At 46.2% G+C, this 25,646-nt stretch overlaps 1 protein-coding gene across 5 annotated transcripts in view; it reads right to left on the bottom strand.

The window, feature by feature from the left end:
- stxbp4 (syntaxin binding protein 4) overlaps positions 1–25,646 on the bottom strand; it is a 166,909-nt gene that overhangs the window by 8,827 nt on the left and 132,436 nt on the right. For all 5 annotated transcript variants that reach the window (XM_059948193.1, XM_059948195.1, XM_059948192.1 and 2 more), the window contains one exon: positions 6,174–6,231. In XM_059948193.1, the coding sequence (XP_059804176.1) occupies positions 6,174–6,231 (58 nt within the window). The remainder of the gene's footprint in view (positions 1–6,173; positions 6,232–25,646) is intronic.

The raw sequence follows: 25,646 nt of genomic DNA, 5'->3' as shown, positions 1-25,646 counted from the left end.
GCACCCTAGCTATATATAAGTGCTTAAGAGTTAGACACAGTCCTGCAGGTACCTATAATGTAAACAGTATTGTAAAAAGTGGTTTAAAATGTTTATGGTACAGTGCAGTGGCATGGGTAGTCGGCAGAGAGGGAGTTTTTGGGGGGCTAACTATATATAAGTGCTTAAGAGTTAGACACAGTCCTTCAGGTACCGACAATGTAAACAGTATTGTAAAAAGTGGCTTAAAATGTTTACAGTACAGTGCAGAGACGTGGGCAGTAGGCAGAGAGGGGGTTTTTGGGGGGGCTAACTAGAATGGTGGATTAAATTTATCTGAAATGTTTCAGAAATAAAAGATATGAGAGATATATGAAAACGAGACACACTAAACTTCTTGGAGACAACAGGTCTCAGGTGAATGAGGAACAGAGAGAACAAGGCCGCATGGTAGCGAAGCAGTCAGTGCAATGTTTTAGCGTGCCAGCAATCACGGATCAGGAGTCAATTCCTGCCGCTGTCTTTAAGAAGTTTGTACCTTCTCCCTGCAACTGCTTGGGTTACTTCCGGGTGCTCCAGTTTCCTCCCACAGTCCAAAGACGTATGGGTTAGGGTTAGTGACTTGCGGGCACGCCACGCTGGCCCCAGAGCATGGCAAACCTTGTGGGCTGCTCCTGGCTCATCCTTGGATTGCATTGTCAAAGCAAATGACTCATCAACATGGTTGATGCTGGACCACATGGCACAGCCTCAGGATAGAAGACAGAACAGAGATGGGGAGGAATTTCTTTAGCCAGAGGGTGGTGAATCTGTGGAATTCATTGCCACTGACAGCTGTGGAGGTCAGGTCATTTGGTGCATTTAAAGCGGAGATTCATAGGTTACTGATTAGTTAGGGCATCAAAGGTTAAGGCTGGAGAGTGGGGTTGAGAGGGATAATAAAACAGCCATGATGGAATGGCAAGGCAGACTTGATAGGCTGAATGGCCTAATTCTGCTCCTTTGTCTTACGGCAGCATTTCAATGTACGTGTGACAAATAAATTTCTAACAATTTTCTTTAAATGGTACTGCATCCACAATGCGTCTGATTGCTGTCACAGCTTGAATTCGGGGCTGGAGCCCAGCTGTGAGAAGCCATTAGCTTCCTTAGCTGCGTTAGTTACTTGCAAGGCTGGAGGACTGCCCTTGAACCTGGTTTTCAGTAACTTTCAGCAGCTGCTGACGCCTCTGCCTCGCCACACCAGATTAGCAACTGACATAGCGTCCAGCGTCTCTCCGAGGCCTGCGTCCAAACAGCAACTTGAGAGGCTGCTGACGCCTGTCGTGAAACTGGGCAGAGGCGAGGAGGGTCCTTCTTGACCCCTGCTGGTCACCAGGTGAAACGTCTGCTAAGTACGTACAAACCAGATGTCTCCTCCTGAGATCTGACTGCAACTCCTTTGATGAGGGCTGGGGTGGGCATAGGAGTCGAAACCGAGGACCTCAGTAAAAAGCTAAAGTCATTGGTAACTACTCTTTCAGTGTGCGCTGCAATACCACTCACTTATCGTAAGTTTAATTGAGGTTTAGCCAAATATATGTATTCAAATTCTGCACAAAACACAATAAATGATTCCTTTTATCACGCAGATGGTGAGCATCCTGAGGGAGAGGTGAGAGTAAGTTTCAAAATATTTGACAAAAGATGGGGAGATGAGGAGAATGCTTCCACACACTCGGTTTTTGTGATCTATGTGGATTCAACAGGGAATTTCAAAGGAGAGTTGAATTTTGAGTTGTTAATGGAGGAAGTACTTCTGCAGGGTGATGGGGAAAGAGCAGAGAGTGAGATTGACTCCATTGATTCACAGTGGAGAGCATCCTAACTGGTTCTATCATGGTATTGAAACACCAGTGCCTTGGAATGGAAAAATCTACAATGATCCAGTCCATCACAGGCAAAGCCCTCCCCACCACTGAGCACATCTACAAGGAGCACTGCCACAAGAAAGCAGCATCCAACATCAGGGACCCCCACCATCCTGGTCATGTTCTCTTCTCATGACTACCATCAGGCAGGAGACACAAGGGTCTCAGCACCCACACCCCCAGGCTCAGGGACAGTTATTACCCTGCAACCATCAGCCCCTTGAAGCAGCATGGAGAACTTCACTCACCTCAGCAATGAACTGATTCTACGACCTAGACTCCCTCTACAACTTATGTTCTCAGTATTACTTATTTCTTATTTTTTAATTTGTATAATTTCTCTTCCTTTGCACATGGAATAAACAAAGACTGATAAACAAGCAAAATTCAAAATAAATGTATTATCAAATTTTTTTGCAGGCAAAAGAAAATTACATATGTATAAATGAAAATGGTATGTTGGGAGGCAGGGTAGAGATACGTCTCTACCAGAGGGGGTGTAAGGTGCTCCTTCCCTCTGATAGCCTGCAGGTCACCCTTGGACAAGGTGTAGTACCTGCTTAGCCCCCCAGTCAGGGCCATGGGAAGCCAAGGGGGCAGCCGGCGCACATCACAAGTACTGATTATGTGACGACTGATGCCAGGTATTGATAATGGCTGGGGTCACCCGTCTTGTAAAGACATTGCCTAGAAGAAGGCAATAGCAAGCCACTTCCGTAGAAAAATTTGCCAAGAACAATCATGGTCATGGAAAGACTATGATCATTTTCATCATATGACATTGTATAACAAATGAATGATAGCTTTTTGTAGTTGTATTTCTTCATTTTCCTTTAAATGTCTACAAGAAAATGAATCTCAAGGCAGAATATGGTGGTAGCATGCATGTACTTTGTTAATAAATTGACTTTGACTTTTGACTTTCAGTGCTTTCAACAGCCAGTATCGGTAACAATAGGCCAAATGGCTTTCTGTCTTCTTTCATTCCATTTATCATTGTGTTCCCCTGAAGGTCACACTTCCAGTAGCAATCTGCACTTTCCCTGACTTCAATTTCCTGAGCAAAGAGCTTGACTTTGCAGCTCTTTGTGCTGTGTTCAATCCCTCTGTCTCTATTAAGTGAACCAGGGAGAGGGGGTGGCTACTGACTGTTTACCTACTATCAACCTACTGACTCTTCACCTATCAACAATGTTCAATTTCCTGAGCAAAGAGCTTGACTTTGCAGCTCTTTGTGCTGTGTTCAATCCTCTGTCTCAGGGAGAGGGGAAGAGGGGGTACTGACTCTTTAGTTCCCCCTCCCATTTTCACCTATCAGCAACCACCTTGTACTTCTTCCCCCCCTCCACCCACCCTCATCCTCCCTCTCTCTCCCCCTCCTTTCACTTTTTAACTGTGAAGTTAGAATGGAGACACCGCTTCCTGATTATCTGTGTCATTCTTTCTCTTTGAATATCACCATGCTCCCTCTAGGCTTACTCTTCATACAAATACGTTTAGAAAGTCACAGTCAGGGCTTGCTCAGTTGTTTCTCTCTGCAGCATCCCACGGGTTTGAAATGTCGAGATGTGTTGACCAGACTAGCTTCTGTATGGGAAATGTCTTTAATGCCTTTCTCTCCACCTGAAGGTCAGATGGTGGTGTTGTTGGTTTGCCAAAGACTGAACAATGCTTGGTTCCATTGAGAGCTGAGACTGCATTTGCAGCAACAGTGTCCAGACTGAAGTTGAAAGTTAGTCAAGGTCAAAGTAAATTAATCATCCAAGTATGTATACGGTACACTCAGTGGCCACTTTATTAGGTACACCTGCACATTAATGCAAATATCTAATCAGCCAATCATGTGGCAGCAACTCAGTGTATAAAAGCGTGCTGACATGGTCAAGAGGTTCAGTTGCTGTTCAGGTCAAACATCAGAATGAGGAAGAAACGTGATCTAACTCTCTTTGATGGTTGAATGATTGTTGGTGTCAGACAGGGTGGTCAGAGTATCTCAGAAACTGCTGATCTCCTGGGAATGGTGCAAAAAACATCCAGTGTGTGGCAGTTCGGTGGGCAAAAACACCCTGTTATTGAGAGAGCTCTGAGGAGAGTGGCCAGACCGGTTCAAGCTGACAGGAAGGCGACAGCAACTCAAATAACCAGGCATTACAGCAGTGGTGTTCAGAAGAGAACCTCTGAACGCATTAACACATCCAACCTCGCAGTAATGGGCTACAGCAGAAGATCGCAGCAAGTTCCAATCCTGTACCTAATAAAGTGGCCAATGTGCATGTCACCATACGCTACCTTGAGATTCGTTTTCTTGCAGGTATTTACAAAAGAATAAAGAAATATGATAGAATTTATGAAAATCTTTACATAAACCAAGACTGACAACCAACCAATAAGCAAAGGAGACAAATTGCACAGTAAATAAATAATATACAAAATAACACAGAGAACATGAATTGAGAGTCTGTAGAATGTAGAATCAATTCCGTGTTGAAGTGTGTTAAGTTAACCGCACTGATTCAGGAGCCTCAGGTTGAACAGTAATAACTGTTGTGGTTCCAGTGCCTCCTGGGTGGTGGGGAAGACTGATCATGGAGCCTACCATCGTTAGGACAGATGAGTAGATGGGCCAACACTCAAGCTGGGAGCAAGGACAGAGACTCGGCAGTGATAGACAACGCTGCGAATCTCTGTAAGCCTGCAGGGAAAGTTGGACTTTATTCTCTGGAGCGTAGGAGACTGAGAGGAGATTTGATAGAGGTGTACAAAATTATGAGGGGTATAAACAGAGTAAATGAAAACAGACTTTTTCTACTGAGATCGAGTGAGACGAGAACAAGAGATCGTAGCTTAAGGATGAAAGATGAAATATTTAAAACACAGCAGCATTTACACTTTCTGAGGAGACTGAGACATGCAAGGCTCCCCACCCCAATTCTAACAAGTTTCTACAGGACTATCACTGTGTGGTGTGGAGTCCACTCAGGCAGGTGGGGCTTGTCAGCCTTGGATGGCAGCCCGCTTGAGAGAAAGAAAACTCTGATTTTAAACCCTCACTGCCTTGCAGCCATCTACCCATGGGAAAGGCTTTGGGAGTAAACCCCGAGGAAGAAATCTGGAGCCGGGGTCCCCAAGGCAGCTTGATGTTGTTTCACTCTGGCAACTTCTGCGACGGTACAGGTGCCGAACTGTACTGTCCCTTGCCCTTCTCTTGGACAACATCAGTGACATGGAGAGGGGGAACCTGCTACACGGACAACAGCCAGTTCTTCAAATGTTCCTGCCGAGTTCCTGGGATTGATGGCCACCTACAGTATGGAGGCCACAAAGCATCAGATCGCAAGACCCTGCAGAGGGTATAAAAACCGCTGAGAGGGTCACCAGGGTCTCTCTCCCCCTATTTGTCACATTTACCGGGAAGGACCTAAAGCACTGTTGAGGATCCCCACCACCCATCCCACAATCTCTTTGACTCACTACCGTAGGGAAGGAGGTACAGGAGCATCAGGACTAGGACTGCCAGACTGGGTGACAGTTTCTTCCCCCAGGCTGTGAGGCTGATGAATTGAGCCTCAATGACCCGGAGAGTTATGGAGGGACCACATCCTCTCTGCAACGAGAGTTATGCTGGCTGGAGTCAGGGTTTGGCTCTTCGTGAACCACTCTTAGTCTGGCCTCTACCCTTTGACCTGTTTGGCATGGGTGTCCCTACCCGGAGCCAAAGCCTGAAGCCCTGACTCCAGCCAGTATCACCCTTTGGTCACTGAGGCACGTAAATTTCCAAACCATGACAAGGTTGTAGTCCTTTTGTTGGCACCTAGTACATGCCACGTACTAATTCTGCCTTATCCCATTGACCTGCACCTGGTCCATAGCCCTCCACACCCTTCTCAATCATGTATCTATCCAAACTTCTCTCAAAGACTGAAGTGGAATCTACATTCCACCGGCAGCTTGTTCCACATTCCTGTCGTCCTCTAAGTGAAGAAGTACCTCTCAGGTTCGGGTTGAGGCTCAAACTTACTGTTATCTGACTGCCCATTTATACAACCAAACGAAACAACGTTCCTCCTTACCACAGTGCACCCACCAGCCCTCTATGGTGGCAGGGTATTCATCAGTCATCAAATTTTCAGATTGGGGGCGCAGTGGACAGTGAAGAGGACTATCAGAGCTTGCAGTGGGATCTGAACCAGCTGGAAAATGGCAGATGGAATTTAATGCAGACAAGTGAGAGGTGTTGCTCTTCAGGAGGACAAGCCAGGAGTGCACATTCCCTGATGTACTTACTTGATAAAATACTTGATCCCGTCTGCTGTGTAAGCTTCTTCCCATCCGTAGGGTAGACCTGCAAACAGAAACACAGAGAAGCATGAGATCAGAGATAGAACCAGCAACCTCATCAAAAGGAGCCCACTCTGATCTCTATGGACTTGTTCAGATCACAGAACACATCTCTCCAGTCCACTGCCTAACAGCTCTAATACAGGAGGTGAACAGCTGGTGTATACACACGTGGGGATGGAGAAAAAGGAGAGGGAGGGGTGTATTGTGCTCTAGGTTTTCTCTGTTGGAGGAACAGCACCTCATTCTCCATTTGGATAGCCTCTAACTTGACAGCATTAAGCTCAATTTCTCCAGCTTCAGTTAATTCACACCCCCCCACCCCAGCTTTCTTCTGACTTCCCTCTCACCCGCTTGTACTCCTTCCCCTCCCCCACCTGCCACTTCCTATCCAGTCCTGATGAAGGGTCTCGGCCTGAAGCATTGACTGTTTATTCCTCTCCATAGATGCTGACTGACCTGCAGAGTTTCCCCAGCATCTTGTGTGTGCTGCACATCTATGAGACGCCTGTGGGATGTGGTGTGGGGGGTGGGGCTGAGGGACCCAGACGAAACCTGCACAGTCACAGGGGAAGTGGGCAGATGAGACCTTCTCCACCTCTGATCCTCCCATGAGAATTGGCTCATGGACTCCCACAGTAGAGTTTTCTGTGCTGCAGGGTGAAGGACCACAGTCACCAAGTAACTGGTGGGCATGAAGAGGGTATGGGTACAAGTGTTCTCAGCAGCTCAGGCTGACAATGACAGAGGCTGATGGCCACACCATACGCAATATTCACAGCATTGGAATTAAACGTCAGCAGCTGCAGGAAGCCCCAGGCAATGAAACTCTGCAGCCATGGTTGGCAGAGAGCGAGGATGAGTGACAGGCCCCAGCGTTCCCTTCAGCATCAAATTTATTATCATGGCGAATGTTGTTTTGTATAACAGTACAGTGCAAGACTTTAAAATACTGTAGACTGCAATAATATAACATACAGTATATACTCTAAAAATAAATATTTTATTTTATACTATCCTGCTATAAATTTCGAGAATATATAGGAATCTGGTTAATTGGGACATATTGGGACCTGTACATGTTAACCCAATTAAGTGCTGCTCCAATTAGCTGAAGTTTCATAGAAAGAGTTAAGGTATTAAAAAAAAGTCAAACGACCACTTAACGGAGTAACAAGTTAAATATTTAAATGAACTATAGAACAAAGTTAGTACACTACCAACACCGCTACAGCACTATAATCTTTGATTTATTCCTAATAGTTATGGACAGAAGAGTCCGTTGCCCTGTTCTTTTCATTGACTGTCCATGCTGTCTTGCATTCTGTTTTCCTTTTGACCTCCTTACTGATGCTGAAACCTAACAAGGATTGAAAGGCCTGGATAGGGTGGGTGTGGAGAAGATATTTCCAACAGTGGGTGAGTATGGGAGCAGAGGGCACAGCCTCCAAATACGTAGAAAGATGTTCCTTTAGAGCAGAGATGAGGAATTTCTTTAGCCAGAGAGTGCTGAATCTGTGGAGGCCAAGTCTTTATGTTTATTTAAGGCAGAGGCTGATAGATTCTTGATTGGTTGGGGCATGAAGGGATACAGGGAGAAGGCAGGACATTGGGGCTGAGAGGGAAAATAGACCAACCATGATAAAATGGTGGAGCAGACTCGATGGGCAAAACGGCCTAGTTCTGTTGCTAAATCTCCTGGTCTTATGTTCAGCAGCTGTGACGAGAGTCCTTGACGGGGATGGCTTGGACCCAAATGCTGGAGTGTCCGAGGCAAGGATCGGGACGCGGTCTCGAAAATCACCAGCAGGCTTACGATTGAGCACCAAACGTCAGTTCAGGTGTACCTCAAACGTTCAGTCCTTGGCGTCCAAAACGTCATCGCCAGGTCGTGGGACAGCTCTGAATCTTTAAAGGTGCTGCACCAGCTACCCATACTCCAGGGAGTGAGAGCGTCTCAATATCAGAAGCTGGCATGGATGGGTGGGTGTCATAACAGGACCAAATGCCCTACGGCCGACTCCTGACGGCCCTGGTTACTCGGAGAGACGGTGATTGTAGTCGTTGATAAGAGTTGGGTCCAAGATGTCTCTCTCAGGCTCCCAGCACCTCTCCTCGAGTCTGAATCCCTCCCAGTCCATGGTATATTGCCGAGCACCTTGAGCAGTACGCGATTCAAAACTTCCTCTCGCAGTGAAAACCCATTCCCCATCAACAAACCTGGATGGTGACGAGGCTGATGGTGGGGAGGCTAATGGGCTGGTGTACACATGGTTTAACTTGGAACCATGGAAAAGATTGATCTTGAGGGTCTTGGGGAGCTGCAAGGTGTGAGCCACCGGGTTTACTTTCCTGAGATTCCTGAAGGGTGCTAATTTCCTGGACACCACTTGGAGAGGCAAATCCTGAGTCGGCAGCCAGACCTGTTGCCCACGCTGAAAAACTAGTCCTTGTCTTCCCTTGCAGCCTTTTAGGTAGAAGCTAACAAAATTTCCCTCGCCCCAGTCCATCTGTTCTTGTAGTGTCAGATGAGATTTGCAGCTGATTGCCTTCTGCTCAGGGAAGCATGGTGGAGAATACCCAAAGTGGCATTCGAAAGCAGACATCCCATGTGCCAAATGTAAGTATTGAATAAATGTAAGTATTGAATAAATGGCCTCCAAATTGTCCCCTGCCCACAACAAATGGCTGCTCCACTCGTTTGGTCTTTCAGAGGCCAGGCACTTGGGGGGGGGGGGGGGTTCCGTATCTTGGTTCACCCGCTCCATCTGATGTTGAACAGCGGGTGAATCCCAGAGGAAAGACTTGCTGTTGCCCCAGTTTGCAAAATGCCTCCAGAAACATGATGCAAATTGTGTATCATAATCCAGTACAATATCCACCAGAAACCCATGGATCCTGACGGTCTGCTGCAGGACTATCTTCCCCATCTCTGCCACAGATGGACGTCTGTCCAAGGCGAGGAACTTTCAGGCCTTCGAAAGAAATGATCCACGATTACCGTGATAACAGTCTTCCCCGTGGAAAGAGGAAGATCTGTGACAAAGTCCATGGAGATGTGTCCAGAACAGGCAGAGAGTGAAGGAGCCCTGAGTTCCTTGTTCCAGGTGCAGACTTCGCATGCCAGAACGTATGGACAGAGCTCCCTCACCATTCCAGGCCACCAGTATCTTCTCTGAGTGAAGCCGAGGATCCTGGCAATATCCTCGATGCATGTCCTCACTGAAGAGCCTGAGACCCCATGGGACAAGGGACAAGGGACAAACAGCTGACCTGAAAGTTCATTCTGAGGAATCTCCCCTTGTACCTGAGCCGTGCCCATCCCCCAATGAATAGGCACTGTCAGCGTGGCTTAGGGAAAAATGGTCGTAGGCTGCTTTCCTCGTTAGGGCTTCTCTAACTGACACGACATCTGGCTTCTTAGATCCCGGTCGACGGGTCAGGATGGAATAAAAATGGTTAACAAAGAGATAGCACCTGGCCTGCCTGGAATTCAGTCTTTTGATCTCCTGGTTCTTACGGTCTGTCCATATGATAAAAGGGTTGTTGGCCCCCTTGAGCCAGTGACGCCTCTCCTTTGGAGCCAACTTGACTGCGAACAGCTCTCTTTTCCCAACGTCGTACTTCAGTTCTGCCGGGGATAGTTGCCTGCAAAAGAATGCACACGGGCGCCGTTTATTGTCCAAAGGTGCCTGCTGAGACAACAATGCAGCCACTCCAACGTCCAGGCATCCACCTCCACGACGAAGGGACGGGTTGGGTGTGATCAAAATGTTGTGTGCCGCTGTTTGAGCTCTGCAAAAGCAGCTTCCGCCTCAAATTGAACAGACTTTATTTCTTACATCCTTCACGTACATGAGCAGTAAAAATCTTTACATTACGTCTCCATCTAAATGTGCAATCATAGTAATTTATAGTAAATAGAACAGTCAATGTAACATAGAAAAGCCCAGATCACTAACCAAACCTTTGTGTGCTGGTTCTAAAACCTCTCCACTCTGGTTGTGTGGAATTCTGATATGATAGAGCTGTGGAGGGTGCCTCTACCCACAGCACAGACAGCTTCCTTTTAATATTCGAGGCGGAATTCCAGGAACTGCAGAGGAAGGCATTATTTTTGGAATAATCTGGATGCATTTTTAAAGTTAAAAATAGTTACAAGGAACTCGTCAAAAATCAAAGGTGCAAAGTGAGTTGGCAGTCCTCGTGCAGGATTCCCTAAAGGTGAACTCACAGACTGAGTCGTTAATAAAGAAGGCAAATGCAATGTAAGCATTCATTTTGAGAGGACTGGAATATAAAAACAAGGATGTATTGCTGAGGCTTTATAAGGCACTGATGTATAATAAACTGCTTGGGCCCCTTATCTAGGAAAAGGTGTGCTGGCATGGGTGGGGGCCCAGAGCAGGTTCACGAGAATGATCCCAGAAATGAAAGGGTAACCTATGAGGTGTTTGATAGCTCTAGGCCTGTACCCACTGGAATTTAAAAGATTGACGAGTATCTCATTGAAACCTTTTGAATACTGAAAGGTCTGGATAGAGTGGATGTGGAGAGGATGTTTCCTATAGTGAGGGAGTCTTGGACCAGAGGGCACAGCCTCAGAATTGAGGGAAATTCATTTAGAACAGAGATGACGAAAAATGCCTTCAGCCAGAGGGTGGTGAATCTATGGAATTCATTGCCACAGACAACTGTGCAGGCCAAGTCATTGGGAATATTTAAAGGGGAGGTTGATAGGTTCTTGATTAGCAAGATTAGTTCTTGATTGTGGTCAGGGTGTCAAAGGTTACAGGAATAAAAGGGTTGAGAGAGAAAATAGATCAACTGTGATGGAATAATGGAGCAGATTCATAGAAACATAGAACATAGAAAACCTATGGCACAATACAGGCCTTTCGGCCCACAAAGCTGTGCTGAACATGTCCCTGCCTTAGAAATTACGTAGGGTTACACATAGCCCTCTACTTTTCTGAGCTCCATGTACCTGTCCAGGAGTCTCTTAAAAGACCCTATCACATCCACCTCCACCACCATTGCCGGCAGCCCATTCCACGCACTCACCACTCCCTGCGTAAAATCTTACCCTGACATCTCCTCTGTACCTACTTCCAAATGCCTTAAAACACCCCCAACCTTTGTGTCATCAGCAAATTTACTAACCCATCCTCCACTTCTTCATCCAGGTCATTTATAAAAATAGACAATAGGTGCAGAAGTAGACCATCAGCCCCTCGAGTCTGCACCGCCATTCTGAGATCATGGCTGATCATTCACTATCAATACCCAGTCCCTGCCTTGTCCCCATATCCCTTGATTCCCCTATCCATCAGATATCTATCTAGTTCCTTCTTGAAAGCATCCAGAGAATTGGCCTCCACCGTCTTCCGAGGCAGTGCATTCCACACCTCCACAACTCTCTGGGAGAAGAAGCTCTTCCTCAACTCTGTTTTAAATAACTGACCTCTTATTCTCAATCCATGCCCTCTGGTACTGGACTCTCCCAACATCTGGAACATATTTCCTGCCTCAATCCTATCAAATCCTTTAATTATCTTAAACGTTTCAATCAGATCCCCTCTCAATCTCCTCAATTCCAGTGTGTACAAGCCCAATCTCTCCAATCTCTCTGCGTAAGACAGCCCTGCCATCCCAGGAATCAACCTAGTGAATCTACGCTGCACTTCCTCAATTGCCAGAATGTCCTTCCTTAAACCTGGAGTCCAAAACTGTACACAATATTCCAGGTGTGGTCTCACCAGGGCCCTGTACAAATGCAAAAGGACATCCTTGCTCTCGTACTCAATTCCCCTTGTAATAAAGGCCAACATTCCATTTGCCCTCTTCACTGCCTGTTGCACTTGCTCATTCACCTTCATTGACTGATGAACTAGGACTCCTAGGTCTCTTTGCATTTCTCCCTTACCTAACTCTACACCGTTCTGACAATACTCTGCCCTCTTGTTCCTGCTTCCAAAGTGGATAACTTCACATTTATTCACATTGAATGACATCTGCCAAGTATCTGCCCACTCACCCAGCCTATCCAAGTCTCCCTGTATTCTCCTAACATCCTCTTTGCATGTCACACTGCCACCCAGTTTAGTATCGTCAGCAAACTTGCTGATATAGTTTTCAATGCCCACATCTACATCGTTGACATAAATCGTAAAGAGCTGTGGTCCCAATACAGAGCCCTGTGGTACCCCACTAGTCACCTCCAGCCAGTCCGAGAAACACCCATTCACTGCTACCCTTTGCTTTCTATCTGCCAACCAGTTTTCTATCCATGTTGAAACCTTGCCCCCAATGCCATGAGCTCTGATTTTACTCACCAATCTCCTATGTGGCACCTTATTGAATGCCTTCTGAAAATCTAGGTACACAACATCCACTGGCTTACCCTTGCCTAACATCCTTGTTACGCCCTCAAAAAACTCCAACAGATTAGTCAAGCATGATTTGCCCTTGGTAAATCCATGCTGGCTTGGCCTAATCCTATTACTGCCATCAAGATATGCCACTATTTCGTCCTTAATAATGGACTCAAGCATCTTCCCCACGACTGACGTTAGGCTAACAGGGCGATAGTTCTCCGTTTTCTTCTTCCCTCCCTTCTTGAAAAGTGGGATAACATTAGCCACTCTCCAATCTTCAGGAACTGATCCTGAATCTAAGGAACATTGGAAAATGATTACCAATGCATCCGCAATTCCCTGAGCACCTCTTTTAGAACCCTCGGATGCAGACCATCTGGACCCGGGGATTTATTAGCCTTCAGTCCTATCAGTCTACTCATCACAGTTTCTTTCCTAATGTCAATCTGTTTCAATTCCTCTGATATCTTATGACCCTGGCCCATCCATACATCTGGGAGATTGCTTGTGTCCTCCCTGGTGAAGACAGATCTAAAGTATGCATTAAATTCTGTTGTCATTTCCCTGTTTCCCATAACAATTTCTCCCAATTCATTCTTCAAGGGGCCAACATTGTTCTTAACTATCTTCTTTCTCTTCACATAGCTAAAAAAGCTTTTGCTATCCCCTTTTATATTCCTGGCTAGACTGAGCTCACACCTGATTTTTTCTCTCCGTATTGCTTTTTTAGTTAAGATCTGCTGTTCCTTAAAACTTTCCCAATCATCTGTATTCCCACTCATCTTAGCCCTGTCATACTTCTTTTTCTTTAATGCTATACAATCTCTGACTTCCTTTGTCAACCACTGTGGCCCCTTCCCCCTCTTTGAATCCTTCCTTCTCATTGGAATGAACTGCTTTTGCATCTTTTGTATTATCCCCAAGAATATCTGCCACTGCTGATCCACTGTCTTTCCTGCCAGGGCATCCGTCCATTTAACTTTGGCCAGCTCTTCCCTCATGGCTCCGTAGTCTCCTTTAATTAATTGCAACACTGACACCTCTGATCTGTCCTTATCCCTCTCAAATTGTAGATAAAAACTTATCATGTTATGATCACTACTTCCTAATGGCTCCTTTACTTCAAGATCACTTATCAATTCCTGTTCATTACACATCACCAAGTCCAAAATAGCCTCGTTCCTGGTTGGCTCAAGCACAAGCTGTTCCAAAAATACATCCCTTAGACACTCCACAAACTCCCTATCCTGGGGTCCAGCACCTACCTGATTCTCCCAGTTCACCTGCATGTTGAAATCTCCCATAACAACTGCATTACCTTTAGCACATGCCAATGTTAACTCCCTAATCAACTTGTACCCAATATCCACGCTACTGTTTGGGGGCCTGTACACAACACCCATTAGGGTCTTTTTACCCTTACTGTTCCTCAGCTCAATCCACACAGACTCTACTTCCCCTGTTCCTAAGTCACCCCTTGCTGAATCTCATTCCTCACCAACAGGGCCACCCCATCCCCTCTTCCCATATTTCTGTCTCTACGAAAGCACATATACCCTGGTTCACTCAATTCCCAGGCCTGATCCCCTTGCAGCCATGTCTCCGTTATCCCAACAATATCGTAGTTCCCCATTTTCATCTGAGCTTCAAGCTCATCTGTCTTATTTCTGACACTACGTGCATTCAAGTATAGAATTCTTAGCCCATTCCTCCTCTCTTTGCTTAATACACTGTCTATTGTACCTAACCCAGCTCCTTGAACTTCCATCGGGCTAATTGCACCTTGAATTTTGATGACCTTCTCAAGATCACCCAAACCTTCTACACGTTTAACCCCATGCTCCTTCTGACCAACCCTCTGTACATGTAACTTTTCCAACACATGTTCTGTCTCACCTTTCTCCTTTACACAATTAATATTTGGGAAACGTGTATTCCCCACCTGTCCCTTACCCTTCATCATATCAACTTCTCTCATATTCTAGATCCCTGCCCCCTGCACATCTAGTTTAAACCCCCCCCCCCCCGAGCAGCACTGGCAAACATTCCTGCAAGAATGTTAGTACCCCTCCAGTTCAGATGTAGACCGTCCCTTCGAAACAGATCCCAACGTCCCTGGAACAAAGACCAATTATCCAAAAACCTGAACCCTTCCTTCCTGCACCATGCTCTCAGCCTCGTATTAATGTGCATAATCATTCTATTCTTCGCCTCACTCGCACGTGGCACAGGTAGCAATCCCGAGATTGTCACCCTGGAGGTCCTGCCTTTCAGCTTCACTCCTAACTCCCTGAACTCTCTAAGCAGGACCCCCTCACTCACCTTACCTACATCGTTGGTCCCTACATGGACCACTACATCTGGGTTCATGCCCTCGTTCTCAAGAATAGCCTGCACCTGATCTGAGATGTCCCGGACCCTGGCACCAGGGAGGCAACATACCATCCGAGACTCCCGATTTGCCCCACAAAATCTCCTATCTGCCCCCCAGACTATAGAATCCCTTAAAACTATCGCTCTCTTCTCTTCCCTTCTCCCCTTTCTAGTTGAGGGTTCAACTTCTGTGCCAGAGGCAGGACCACTACAACTCATTCCTGGTAGGTCATCCCCATCAACAGTATCCAGTACGGTATACTTATTGTTGATGGGAATGGCCACAGGGGTGCTCTGCTCTCTCTGCCTGCTCCCCTTGCCTCTCTGGACCATCACCCATCTGCCTACTTCTTGGATTTTTGGTGTGACTACCTCCTGATAACTCCTATCTATCTCTGCCTCTGTCTCCTGAATGATCCGTAGTTCATCCAGCTCCCGCTCCAACTCCCTAACTCGGGCTGATAGGAACTGCAGCTGGACGCACCTTTTGCAGGTGTGGTCATCAGGGACAACTGTGTTGACCCTGACTTCCCACATACTGCATACGGAGCACACCACTGCTCTGACTGTCTCCCCCATACCTGAACTGGATTGATAGAATAAGTCTAAAAAGCACCTAGCGACCTTACCTTCTTCCCCTCAGCGAGCAATCACACAGGCTTACCGAAGTCCCCTTAAGCCGAAGCCCACTTAGCCAAAGCCCAGGACTCTGCTTCCATGGAAGAGCAGGGGTCCCAGGACAGATCCCTAAGGCAAACCACTGGTGAATGACCTCCATCTACAACCACCCACTGGGCAAGCCAGTTTTGGATCCACAAAACAATGTCCCCTTGGATCCCATGCTTCCTTACTTTATCAATAAGCCCTGCATGGGGTACCTTATCAAATGCTTTGCTGAAATCCATATACACTACATCCACTGCTCTTCCTTCATCAATGGAAGTCATCAATTAGTCACATCATCAAAAAATTCAATCAGGCACATAAGGCACAAACTGCCTTTCACAAAGCCATGCTGACTATTCCTAATCATATTATGCCTCTCCAAATGTTCATGAATACTGGCCTCTCAGGATTTTCTCCATCAATTTACCAACCACTGAAGTAAGACTCACTGGTCTATAATTCCCTGGGCCATCTCTACTCCCTTTCTTGAATAAGGGAAATAACATCCCCAACACTCCAATCCTCCAGAACCTCTCCTGTCGCCATTGATGATGCAAACATCATCGCCAGAGGCTCAGCAATTCCCTCTCTCGCCTCCCACAGTAGCCTGGGGTACATCTCATCCAGTCCTAGTGACTTATCCAACTTGATGCTTTCCAAAAGCTCCTGCAATCCTTTCTTAATATCTGCATGCTCAAGCTTTTCAGTCCGCTGAAAGTCATCCCTACAATTGCCAAGATCCTTTTCCATAGTGAATACTGAAGCAAAGTACTCATTAAGTACCTCTACTATCTCCTTTGGTTCCATACACACTTTTTCACTGTCATACTTGATTGGTCCTATTCTCTCATATCTTATCCTCTTGCTCTTCACATAATTCCTTAATCCTGCCCACCAAGGCCTTCTCATGGCCCTTTCTGGCTCTCCTAATTCCTTTCTTAAGCTCCTTCCTGCTAGCCTTATATTCTTCTAGATCTCTCATTACCTAGTTTTTTTAACCTTTTGTAAGCTCTTCTTTCCTTCTTGACTAGAGTTACAACAGCCTTTGTACACCACAGTTCCTGGACCCTACCATCCATTCCCTATCTCATTGGAACGTCCCTATGCAGAACTCTACGCAAATATCCCCTGAACATTTCTTCCGTACATTTCCCTGAGAACATCTGTTCCCAATTTATACTTCCAAGTTCCTGCCTGACGGCCTCACATCTCCCTTACTCCAATTAAACGCTTTCCTAACGTCTCTTCCTATCTCTCTTCAATGCTATGGTAAAGGAGATAGAATTGTGATCACTATCTCCAAAATGTTCTCCCACTGACAGACCTGACACCTGACCAGGTTCATTTCCCAATACCAGATCAAGTACAGCCTCTCCTCTTGTAGGCTTATTTACAAATTGTGTCAAGAAACCTTGAACACATCTAACAAACTTCACCCCATCTAAACCTCTCGCTCTAGGGACAAGTCAATCGATACTTGGGAAATTAATATCTCCCACTGCGACAACCCTGTTATTATTACACATTTCCAGAATATGTCTCCCTATCCGCTGCTCGATGTCCCTGTTACTATTGTGTGGTCTATAAAAAACAACCAGTAGAGTTATTGACCCCTTCCTGTTCCTAACTTTCACCCACAAAGACTCTATACACAATCCCTCCATGTCTTCCTCCTTTTCTACAGCTGTGACATTATCTCTGATCAACAGTGCCACGCCCCCACCTCTTTTGTCTCCTTCCCTGTCCTTTCTGAAACATCTAAAGCCTCGCACTTGAAGTAACCATTCCTGCTCCTGAGCCATCGAAGTCTCTGTAGTGGCCAAACACCACAGCTCCAAGTACTGATCCATGCTCTAAGCTCATCTACTTTGTTCAAAGTACCCCTTGCATTAAAATAGACACATCTCAAACTATTGGTCTGAGCATGTCCCTTCTTTATCACCTGCCTATCCTCCCTCTCGCACTGTCTCTAAGCTTTCTCTATTTGTTAGCCAACCACCTCTTCCTCCGTCTCTTCAGTTTGGTTCCCACCCCCCCAACAATTCAGTTTAAACTCTCCCCAATAGCCTTAGCAAACCTCCCTGCCAGGATATTGGTCCCCCTCAGATTCAAGCGCAACCCGCCCTTTTTGTACAGGTCATACCTGCCTCAAAAGAGGTCCCAATGATCCAGAAATCTGAATCCCTGCCCCCTGCTCCAATCCCTCAGCCACGCATTTATCCTCCACCTCACTCTGGTCCTACACTCACTGTCAGGTGGCACAGGCAGTAATCCCGAGATGACTGCCTTTGTGGTCCTGCTTCTCAACTTCCTTCCTAACTCCCTGTAGTCTGTTTTCAGGACCTCCTCCCTTTTCCTGCCTATGTCATTGGTACCAATATGTACCACAACTTCTGGCTGTTCTCCCTCCCACTTGATATCATGGACGCGATCAGAAACATCCTGGACTCTGGCACCTGGGAGGGAGGCAAACTACCATCTGTGCTTCTTTCTTGCATCCTATAGCTCCTCTCTACCACCTTCTCACTTTCCCTGACCAGACGAAAGTCAGTGAGCTGCGTCTCCAGTTCCCTAATGTGGTCCCCAAGGAGCTGCAGCTCAATGCACCTGGCTCCAAGACTTCCCACATCTGACACTGAGCACCTGCCTCACACACATATATAACCATATAACAATTACAGCACGGAAACAGGCCATCTCGGCCCTTCTAGTCCGTGCTGAACATTTACTCTCACCTAGTCCCACCAACCTGCACTCAGCCCATAACATTCCATTCTTTTCCTGTCCACATACCTATCCAATTTTGCTTTAAATGACAATTTCGAACCTGTCTGTACCACTTCTACTGGAAGCTCGTTCCACACAGCTACCACTCTCTGAGTAAAGAAATTCCCCCTCGTGTTATCCCTAAACTTTTGCCCCCTAACTCTCAACTCATGTCCTCTTGTTTGACTCTCCCCTACTCTCAATGGAAAAAGCCTATCCACGTCAACTCTATCTATCCCCCTCATAATTTTAAACTCCTCTAGCAAGTCCCCCCTCAACCTTCTATGCTCCAAAGAATAAAGACCTAACTTGTTCAACCTTTCTCTAACTTAGGTGCTGAAACCCAGGTAACATCCTAGTAAATCTCCTCTTTACTCTCTCTATTTTGTTGACATCTTTCCTATAATTCGGTGACCTGAACTGTACACAATACTCCAAATTTGGCCTCACCAATGCCTTGCACAATTTTAACATTACATCCCAACTCCTATACTCAATACTCTGATTTATAAAGGCCAGCATACCAAAAGCTTTCTTCACCACCCTATCCACATGAGATTCCACCTTCAGGGAACTATGCACCATTATTCCTAGATCACTTTGTTCTACTGCATTCTTCAATGCCATACCATTTATCATGTATGTCCTATTTGGATTATTCCTACCAAAATGTAGCACCTCACACTTATCAGCATTAAACTCCATCTGCCATCTTTCAGCCCACTCTTCTAACTGGCCTAAATCTCTCTGCAAGCTTTGAAAACCTACTTCATTATCCACAACACCACATACCTTAGTATCATCTGTTTACTTACTAATCCAATTTACCATCCCATCACCCAGATCATTAATGTATATGACAAACAACATTGGACCCAGTACAGACCCCTGAGACACACCACTAGTCACCAGCCTCCAACCTGACAAACAGTTATCCACCACTACTCTCTGGCATCTCCCATCCAACCACTGTTGAATCCATTTTACTACTTCAATATTAACACCTAAAGATTGAACCTTCCTAACTAACCTTCCGTGTGGAACCTTGTCAAAGGCCTTACTGAAGTTCACATAGGCAACATCCAGTGCTTTACCCTCGTCAACTTTCCTAGTAACCTCTTCAAAAAATTCAACAAGATTTGTCAAACATGACCTTCCATGTACAAATCCATATTGACTGTTCCTAATCAGACCCTGTCTATCCAGGTAATTTATGTATACCATGTCTAAGATTACTTTCCATTAATTTACCCATCACTGACGTCAAAATTACAGGCTTATAATTGCTAGGTTTACTCTTAGAACCTTTTTTAAACAATGGACATACTTCCTGTCTGTATTCTACACAGGCAACCTACCTCACTTCAGCCCGTTATTGCCAAAGACCCATTGAGCCAAAGCCTTCTTACTCTGTCTCCCTCTATTTCAACACCCACTCTATAAAGCTGTCTCCTTTTAAACTCTTCTTGCTGTTCTCACTGGCTGACATCCACGCGCTTGCACAGTTGCGCCCCGATCAAACTGCTGAAGAAATAAGATTTGATGGGCGGAATTACCTAATTCAGCTCCTGTGTCTTATGGTTTAATTGGGAATTGGCCGAGACAATGGAATAACTTCTTGGCTTTAAAACAGCTGGGTGGTGAGGAGGAGATACCTCTCAAACAAAGGAAGTGTGAGGGGCTCCTTCCCCCCACTAACCTGCAGGTCACCCTTGGGCAAGGTGTAGCACCTGCTTAGTCCTCACCCCCACGGGAAACCATGGGAGCAGGCGGTGGACGGTCGAATGAGCAGCTGGTGCAGATCACAAGTCCAGGTTACGTGACCACTGACGCCAGGCAGACAATCTCTGAAGAGTTTTGATAATGGCTGGGGTCACCCGTCTTGTAAAGACATGGCCCAGAAGAAAAATTTGCCAAGAACAATTACGGTCGTGGAAAGAGTACGATCTCTCACGTCACATGACATGGCACATAATGATGATGATTTAAAACCAAGTTAAGAAAATACTACTTGCAGTATCAAAATGTGAATAGTGTCATTAATGTCTTGGCCACAATGGCATTAAAAAATTCTTTTGATCTTTTAAATTTATTATCAGAGTGCATGTCACCTCATACAACCCTGAGATTCTTTATCTGCGGACATACTCAGCAAATCTATAGAACAGTAGCTGTAAACAGGATCAATGGACAGCAAACTGCAAATATAAATAAATAGCAATAAATAACGAGAACATGAAATAACAAGATATAGAGACCTTAAAGTGAGACCATCGGTTGTGGGAACACCAGAAATAGAATGAGTGTAGTTATCCCTTTTGATCAAGAGCCTGATGGTTAAGGGGTAGTGACTGTTCTTGAACCTGGAAGTGAGAGTCCTGAGGCTCCTGTACCTTCTACCTGATGGCAGCAGTGAGAAAAGAGCATGACCTGGGTGGTGAGGATCCTTGATGATGTTTTCTGCTTTTCCACTGTAACATTTCATGTAAATGTGCTCAATGGTGGGAAGGATTTACTTGGCAGAATTTTCCGCTCAAACACCTCGGTGTTCCCATACCAGGCCACACTGAGCCAGTCAGTACACTTTCCACCACACATCTATAAAGCTTGCCAAGGTTCTTGATGACATGCTGAGTCTTTGCAGACTCCTGAGGAAGTAGAGGTGCTGTCGTGCTTTCTTTGCAATTATATTTATATGATGTGTCCTGGATAAGTCCTCTGAGATAGTGACACCCAGGAATTTAGTTACTGCCCCTCTCTACCTCTAATCCTGGCTCACAGATCTCTGGATACTCTCTCCTGAGGCCTACAATCAGTTCCTTGATCTTGTTGACATTGAGTGAGAGGTTGTTGTTATTACACTACTCAGCAGAGTTTTCAGTCTTCCTCCTGTATGGTGATTCACCACCACCTTTGATACGGCCCACCACAGTGGTGTCATCAATTCACTTGTACATGGCATTTGAGCTGTACCTAGCTCCGCAGTCATAGGTGTGAAGTGAGTAGAGCAGGGGCAGTGCTGATGGAGATTGTGGAGGAGATGTTCTTGCCAATCCGAACTGACTGGGGTCTGCAAGAGAGGAAACCCAGGATCCAACTGCACAAAGGGGTAATGAGGGCCGTTTTGGAGTTAACTCACTATTTTTGAGGGGATGTTGGTATTAAGTGCTGAGCTGTCGTCGATAAAGAGCATCCTGATGTTTGCATATTTGCTGTCCAGATGTTCCAGGGCTTTGTGAAGAGCCAATGAGATGGCATCTGCTGTGGACCTGTTCCAGCAGGCAATTTGGAGCAGATCCAAGTTGCCACTCAGATGTGCTTCAACAGCAGCCTCTCAAAACACGTCATCACTGTGGATGTAAGTGCCACTGGTGATAGCCATTGAGGTGGGTTACCACGTTCTTCTTGGGCACCGGTATGACTGAAGCAGGTTGGTACCGCACACTGCCGGAGCAAGAGGTTGAAGATATCTGTGAACACACCAGCCAGTTGGTTGGCACAGGTCTTCAGTACTCAGCCAGGTACTCCGTCCAGACCGAATGCTTTCCTTAGATTTACTCTCTTAAAGGCAGCCTGCACATCAACTTCAGATACTGAGACCAAAGGAGACATGGGGGTGCACACGATGGTTCCTCCCTGTTCTGGTGCTCAAAGCGAGCAGAGAAGGTGTTGAGCTCATCTGGAAATGAAGCTCCGCTGTTCCCCATGTCGCGAGATTTTACTTTGTAGGAGGTTATGGCATTCAAACCCCACACAGCTGTTGAGCATCCCTCATTGATTCCAGTCCAGTCCAGAATCTCCACTTCACCTGTGAGATGGCTTTCCAGAGATCACACCTGCACCTCTTGTAGCATTCTCGATCTCCAGACTTGAATCCCTATTGCTCATTGACTACAGTTCTGTCTTCAACACTATACTGTGCGGCACAGTCGCACAGCAGATACCGCAATTGCTTTACAGCGTCAGCAATCACTGATCGGGGTTCAAATCCCATCGCCATCTGTAAGGAGTCTATATGTTGTCCCCATAAGCACGTGGGTTTCCTCCCGTAGTCCAAAGAGCCAGGGTTATTAAGTTGTGGGTGTGCTACGTCAGTGCCAGAAGAATGGTGGCAAATGCAGGTTGCCTCTGCATAATCCTTGTGGATTTGATTTGACACGGACGACACAGTTCACCATGTGTTTCAATGAACAGTTGACAAATGACGTCAATCTTTATCATTCCAAGCAGACTCAGACCAAAGCCTGAACTCAGGCAGGCTACACCTCCCTCTGCAACGGGATCCTAAATGTCCTGACCAACTGAGCAGAGTCAGTCAGGAGAGCCGGCAACACCTTTGGCAGTGCTCCATGGGTTGTAGCCTCAGCCTCCTCCTCTACTCCCTGCACACTGATCGCCATGTGGCCAGAGGAAGGGCCGATGTACACCCTCCCGTCCACACCAATGGTGTTGAGGTTGAGAGCTTCAAGTGCTAGGAGTGAATATCGTCAGCAGCCTGTCCTAGACAACCATGAAGACGTCACAGCCAAGAAAGCGCACCGACTTCCTCAGGAGGCTAAAGAAATTCGGTACGTTCCCGTCAACCCTTAGCATCCTCTCTCTGGATACGTCATGGCTCTGGCCGAGACTACAAGAAACTGCAGAGCGTAGTGGACACAGCTCAGCACGTTACAGAAACAAACCCCCCTTTCATGGACTCTGTCTATACTTCTTGCTGCCTCAGTAAAGCAGCCAGCATAATCAAACAGAACACCAACCCTGGACATTGTCTCTTCTTTCCTCTCCCATCGGGCAGAAAGTACAAAACTCTAGAAGTGCACACCACCAGGCTCAAGGATAGCTTCTACCCTGCTGTTATAAGACTACGAATGGCTCCCTAGTACAAGATGGACTTTTGACCTCACTATTTACCTCGTTCTGGTCTTGCTTCTTACTGCCTAGCTGCGCTGCTCACACTGATAGTAATTCACTGAGACTGAATCGCGGCCCAACAGAATGAGGCAAGAGGCGAGTGACGTTGCCAACAGCATGATGATCGTGTACAAGACAGTGAACTATGTAAACAGTGAACGTACTGACAAGTGTATTACTATACTGCCGTGTTAGCAGCATGGTAGAGCAGCGTAACTCCTTACAGTGCCAGCAATCAGGGTTCAATTCCCCCATTCTCAGTAGGGAGTTATTTTCTTCCTTTGACCACGTGGGTTTCCTCTGGGTGCTCCAGTTCCCTCACACATTCCAAAGGCGTAGGGGTCAGTGAGTTGTGGGCATGCTAGGCTGGTGCCGGACGCACGGTGACAATTGCGGGCTGCCCCCAGCACATCATCGTCAGAGTTGGTCGTTAACGCAAACGATGCATTTCACTGTTTGTTTCGATGTGACACATAGAGCTAATAAAGACTGGCACAGATGGCCACAGTAATTACACAGCTCCTGGTACAAGCTGTCTAAGTGACCTTGGAAAAACCTGCCAATAGCATGTAGTTGTTTCCCTAACCTTTTGGTGCATTGTTACGCTTCACCCCCAGCCAGCTCTCTGCTGGAGACAATCTACTCCACAAGCCAAACAGGCAAGAGATCAATCCACACTCTCTCCAGTGTAGAACCAAGGTCACCCCAATCTCAGTTACTGAGCAGGCAACACCAATGTACGTGCACACTTGGCGCCTGCTCGCGACTCCTTCACTGAAGCAGAGAAGGGAATGAGCTGCCCAACATCTGCCATGCAAAGATCCACTGCTAACCTGCACAGTCCTGTCCTCTGACAACAAAGGTTCAGAGAGACAAAAGATTAGCATAGCAGTTAGCGTTAGGCATTACTATGCTTGGTGTAAGATTGGGGTTCAACTCTCTCCACCATCTGTATGTTCTCCATGAATGTGTGGGTTTCCTTCCACATTGCAAAGACGTACAGGTCAGGGTTACTAAGTTGAGGGCATGCTACGTTTGTGCTGGAAGCGTGGCGACACTTGCACACTGCCCCCAGCACCTGCTTGGACTGTGTTTCACAACACATTTCACCGTATGTTTTGATGTACATGATAAGGAAATCTGAATCTCAAGCAGACGTGTGTGTTAGAGAGGAATGGGAGTGAGGGCTGAGGACGGATTAACTGTTCTCAAAGCCAAGGTCATTCAGAGGTACAGAGAACAGCTCAGGATTCAGCCCTGTATACCTGTGGCCCCATCTCCAATCTAGAGTTTCATTTACAGCTCTCAGTAACCAGCAGGCAGCATATCCATACAGGCAAATAGATTGCTGTGATTATTAAACAGGAAAGAGTAATTATGCAAACAAACCCCGGAGGCTGAAGCAAGAAAGGTTTGATTTTAATTAAAGCAAAAACCCATTTGACTTAGAATCAGATTTATTGCATGTACATTGAAAACTGGTGAAATGTTCTGTGTGGGTTAATAATCAATATAACCTGTGAATGTGTTTCCACACATTCCAGTGCCAGTATAGCATGTCGACAACATACTAACCCTAACCTGTACGTCCTGGAATGTGGGAGGAAGCGGAGAATGTACAAACTCCTTACAGACAGCAGTAGGAAGCTAACACCAATTGCTGGCATGGTTACGCGTTACATTAACTGTGACGCTACTGTGTCAGACATATGCAGAGAGGAAACCTGTTACCTTTGAGGATAGTACCCTTCGTCAGAAGTGGGATAAAGAGAAGGCAGGTTAATTTTTAGCAGCAGAGAGGCTGGGGGAGGGATGGATAGGACGAAGGGAGAGTGGGGTGAGTACAGCGTTGCCCTGGCGTTGGAGTAACCCGGTTACTGAGGGTGGCTCAGTTCACTGCTCCTCGATGTTTACTCAGCTCTGCGCTGAACTGACGGAGGCTGTCGGCTGCTCCGGGCTCCGTGTCTCTGGCCTCACTTCTGTGCTGAATGCTTTTTGCTTACTTTTATTGTTGCACCATTTGCTTTTTGTTCCACCTCTGTACACTGGATGTTTGATGGTCATTTTTTATGGGTTCTTTTGAGCTTTTTGGTTTGTGGCTTACGGTAAGGAGACAAATCTAAAGGTTGTATGATGGATACATAATTTGATAATAAATATACTTAGAACTTATACAGAGTTTGAGGGTACACTGGTGCCAGAAATCACCGAGGCTAAAAAGCACCCAAGCTCTGCACCTCTGCTATTGCAGTAACTCAAAGGGCAATGGCGCATGTGTAATGAAAGGACCTGCTGACGATCCATCTAAGGTGGGGCCATGGGCTTT

The sequence above is a fragment of the Hypanus sabinus genome, chromosome 23 (assembly GCF_030144855.1).
Source record: "Hypanus sabinus isolate sHypSab1 chromosome 23, sHypSab1.hap1, whole genome shotgun sequence".
Lineage (NCBI taxonomy): Eukaryota > Metazoa > Chordata > Chondrichthyes > Myliobatiformes > Dasyatidae > Hypanus > Hypanus sabinus.
This window is presented reverse-complemented; position numbering and strand designations above follow the sequence as displayed.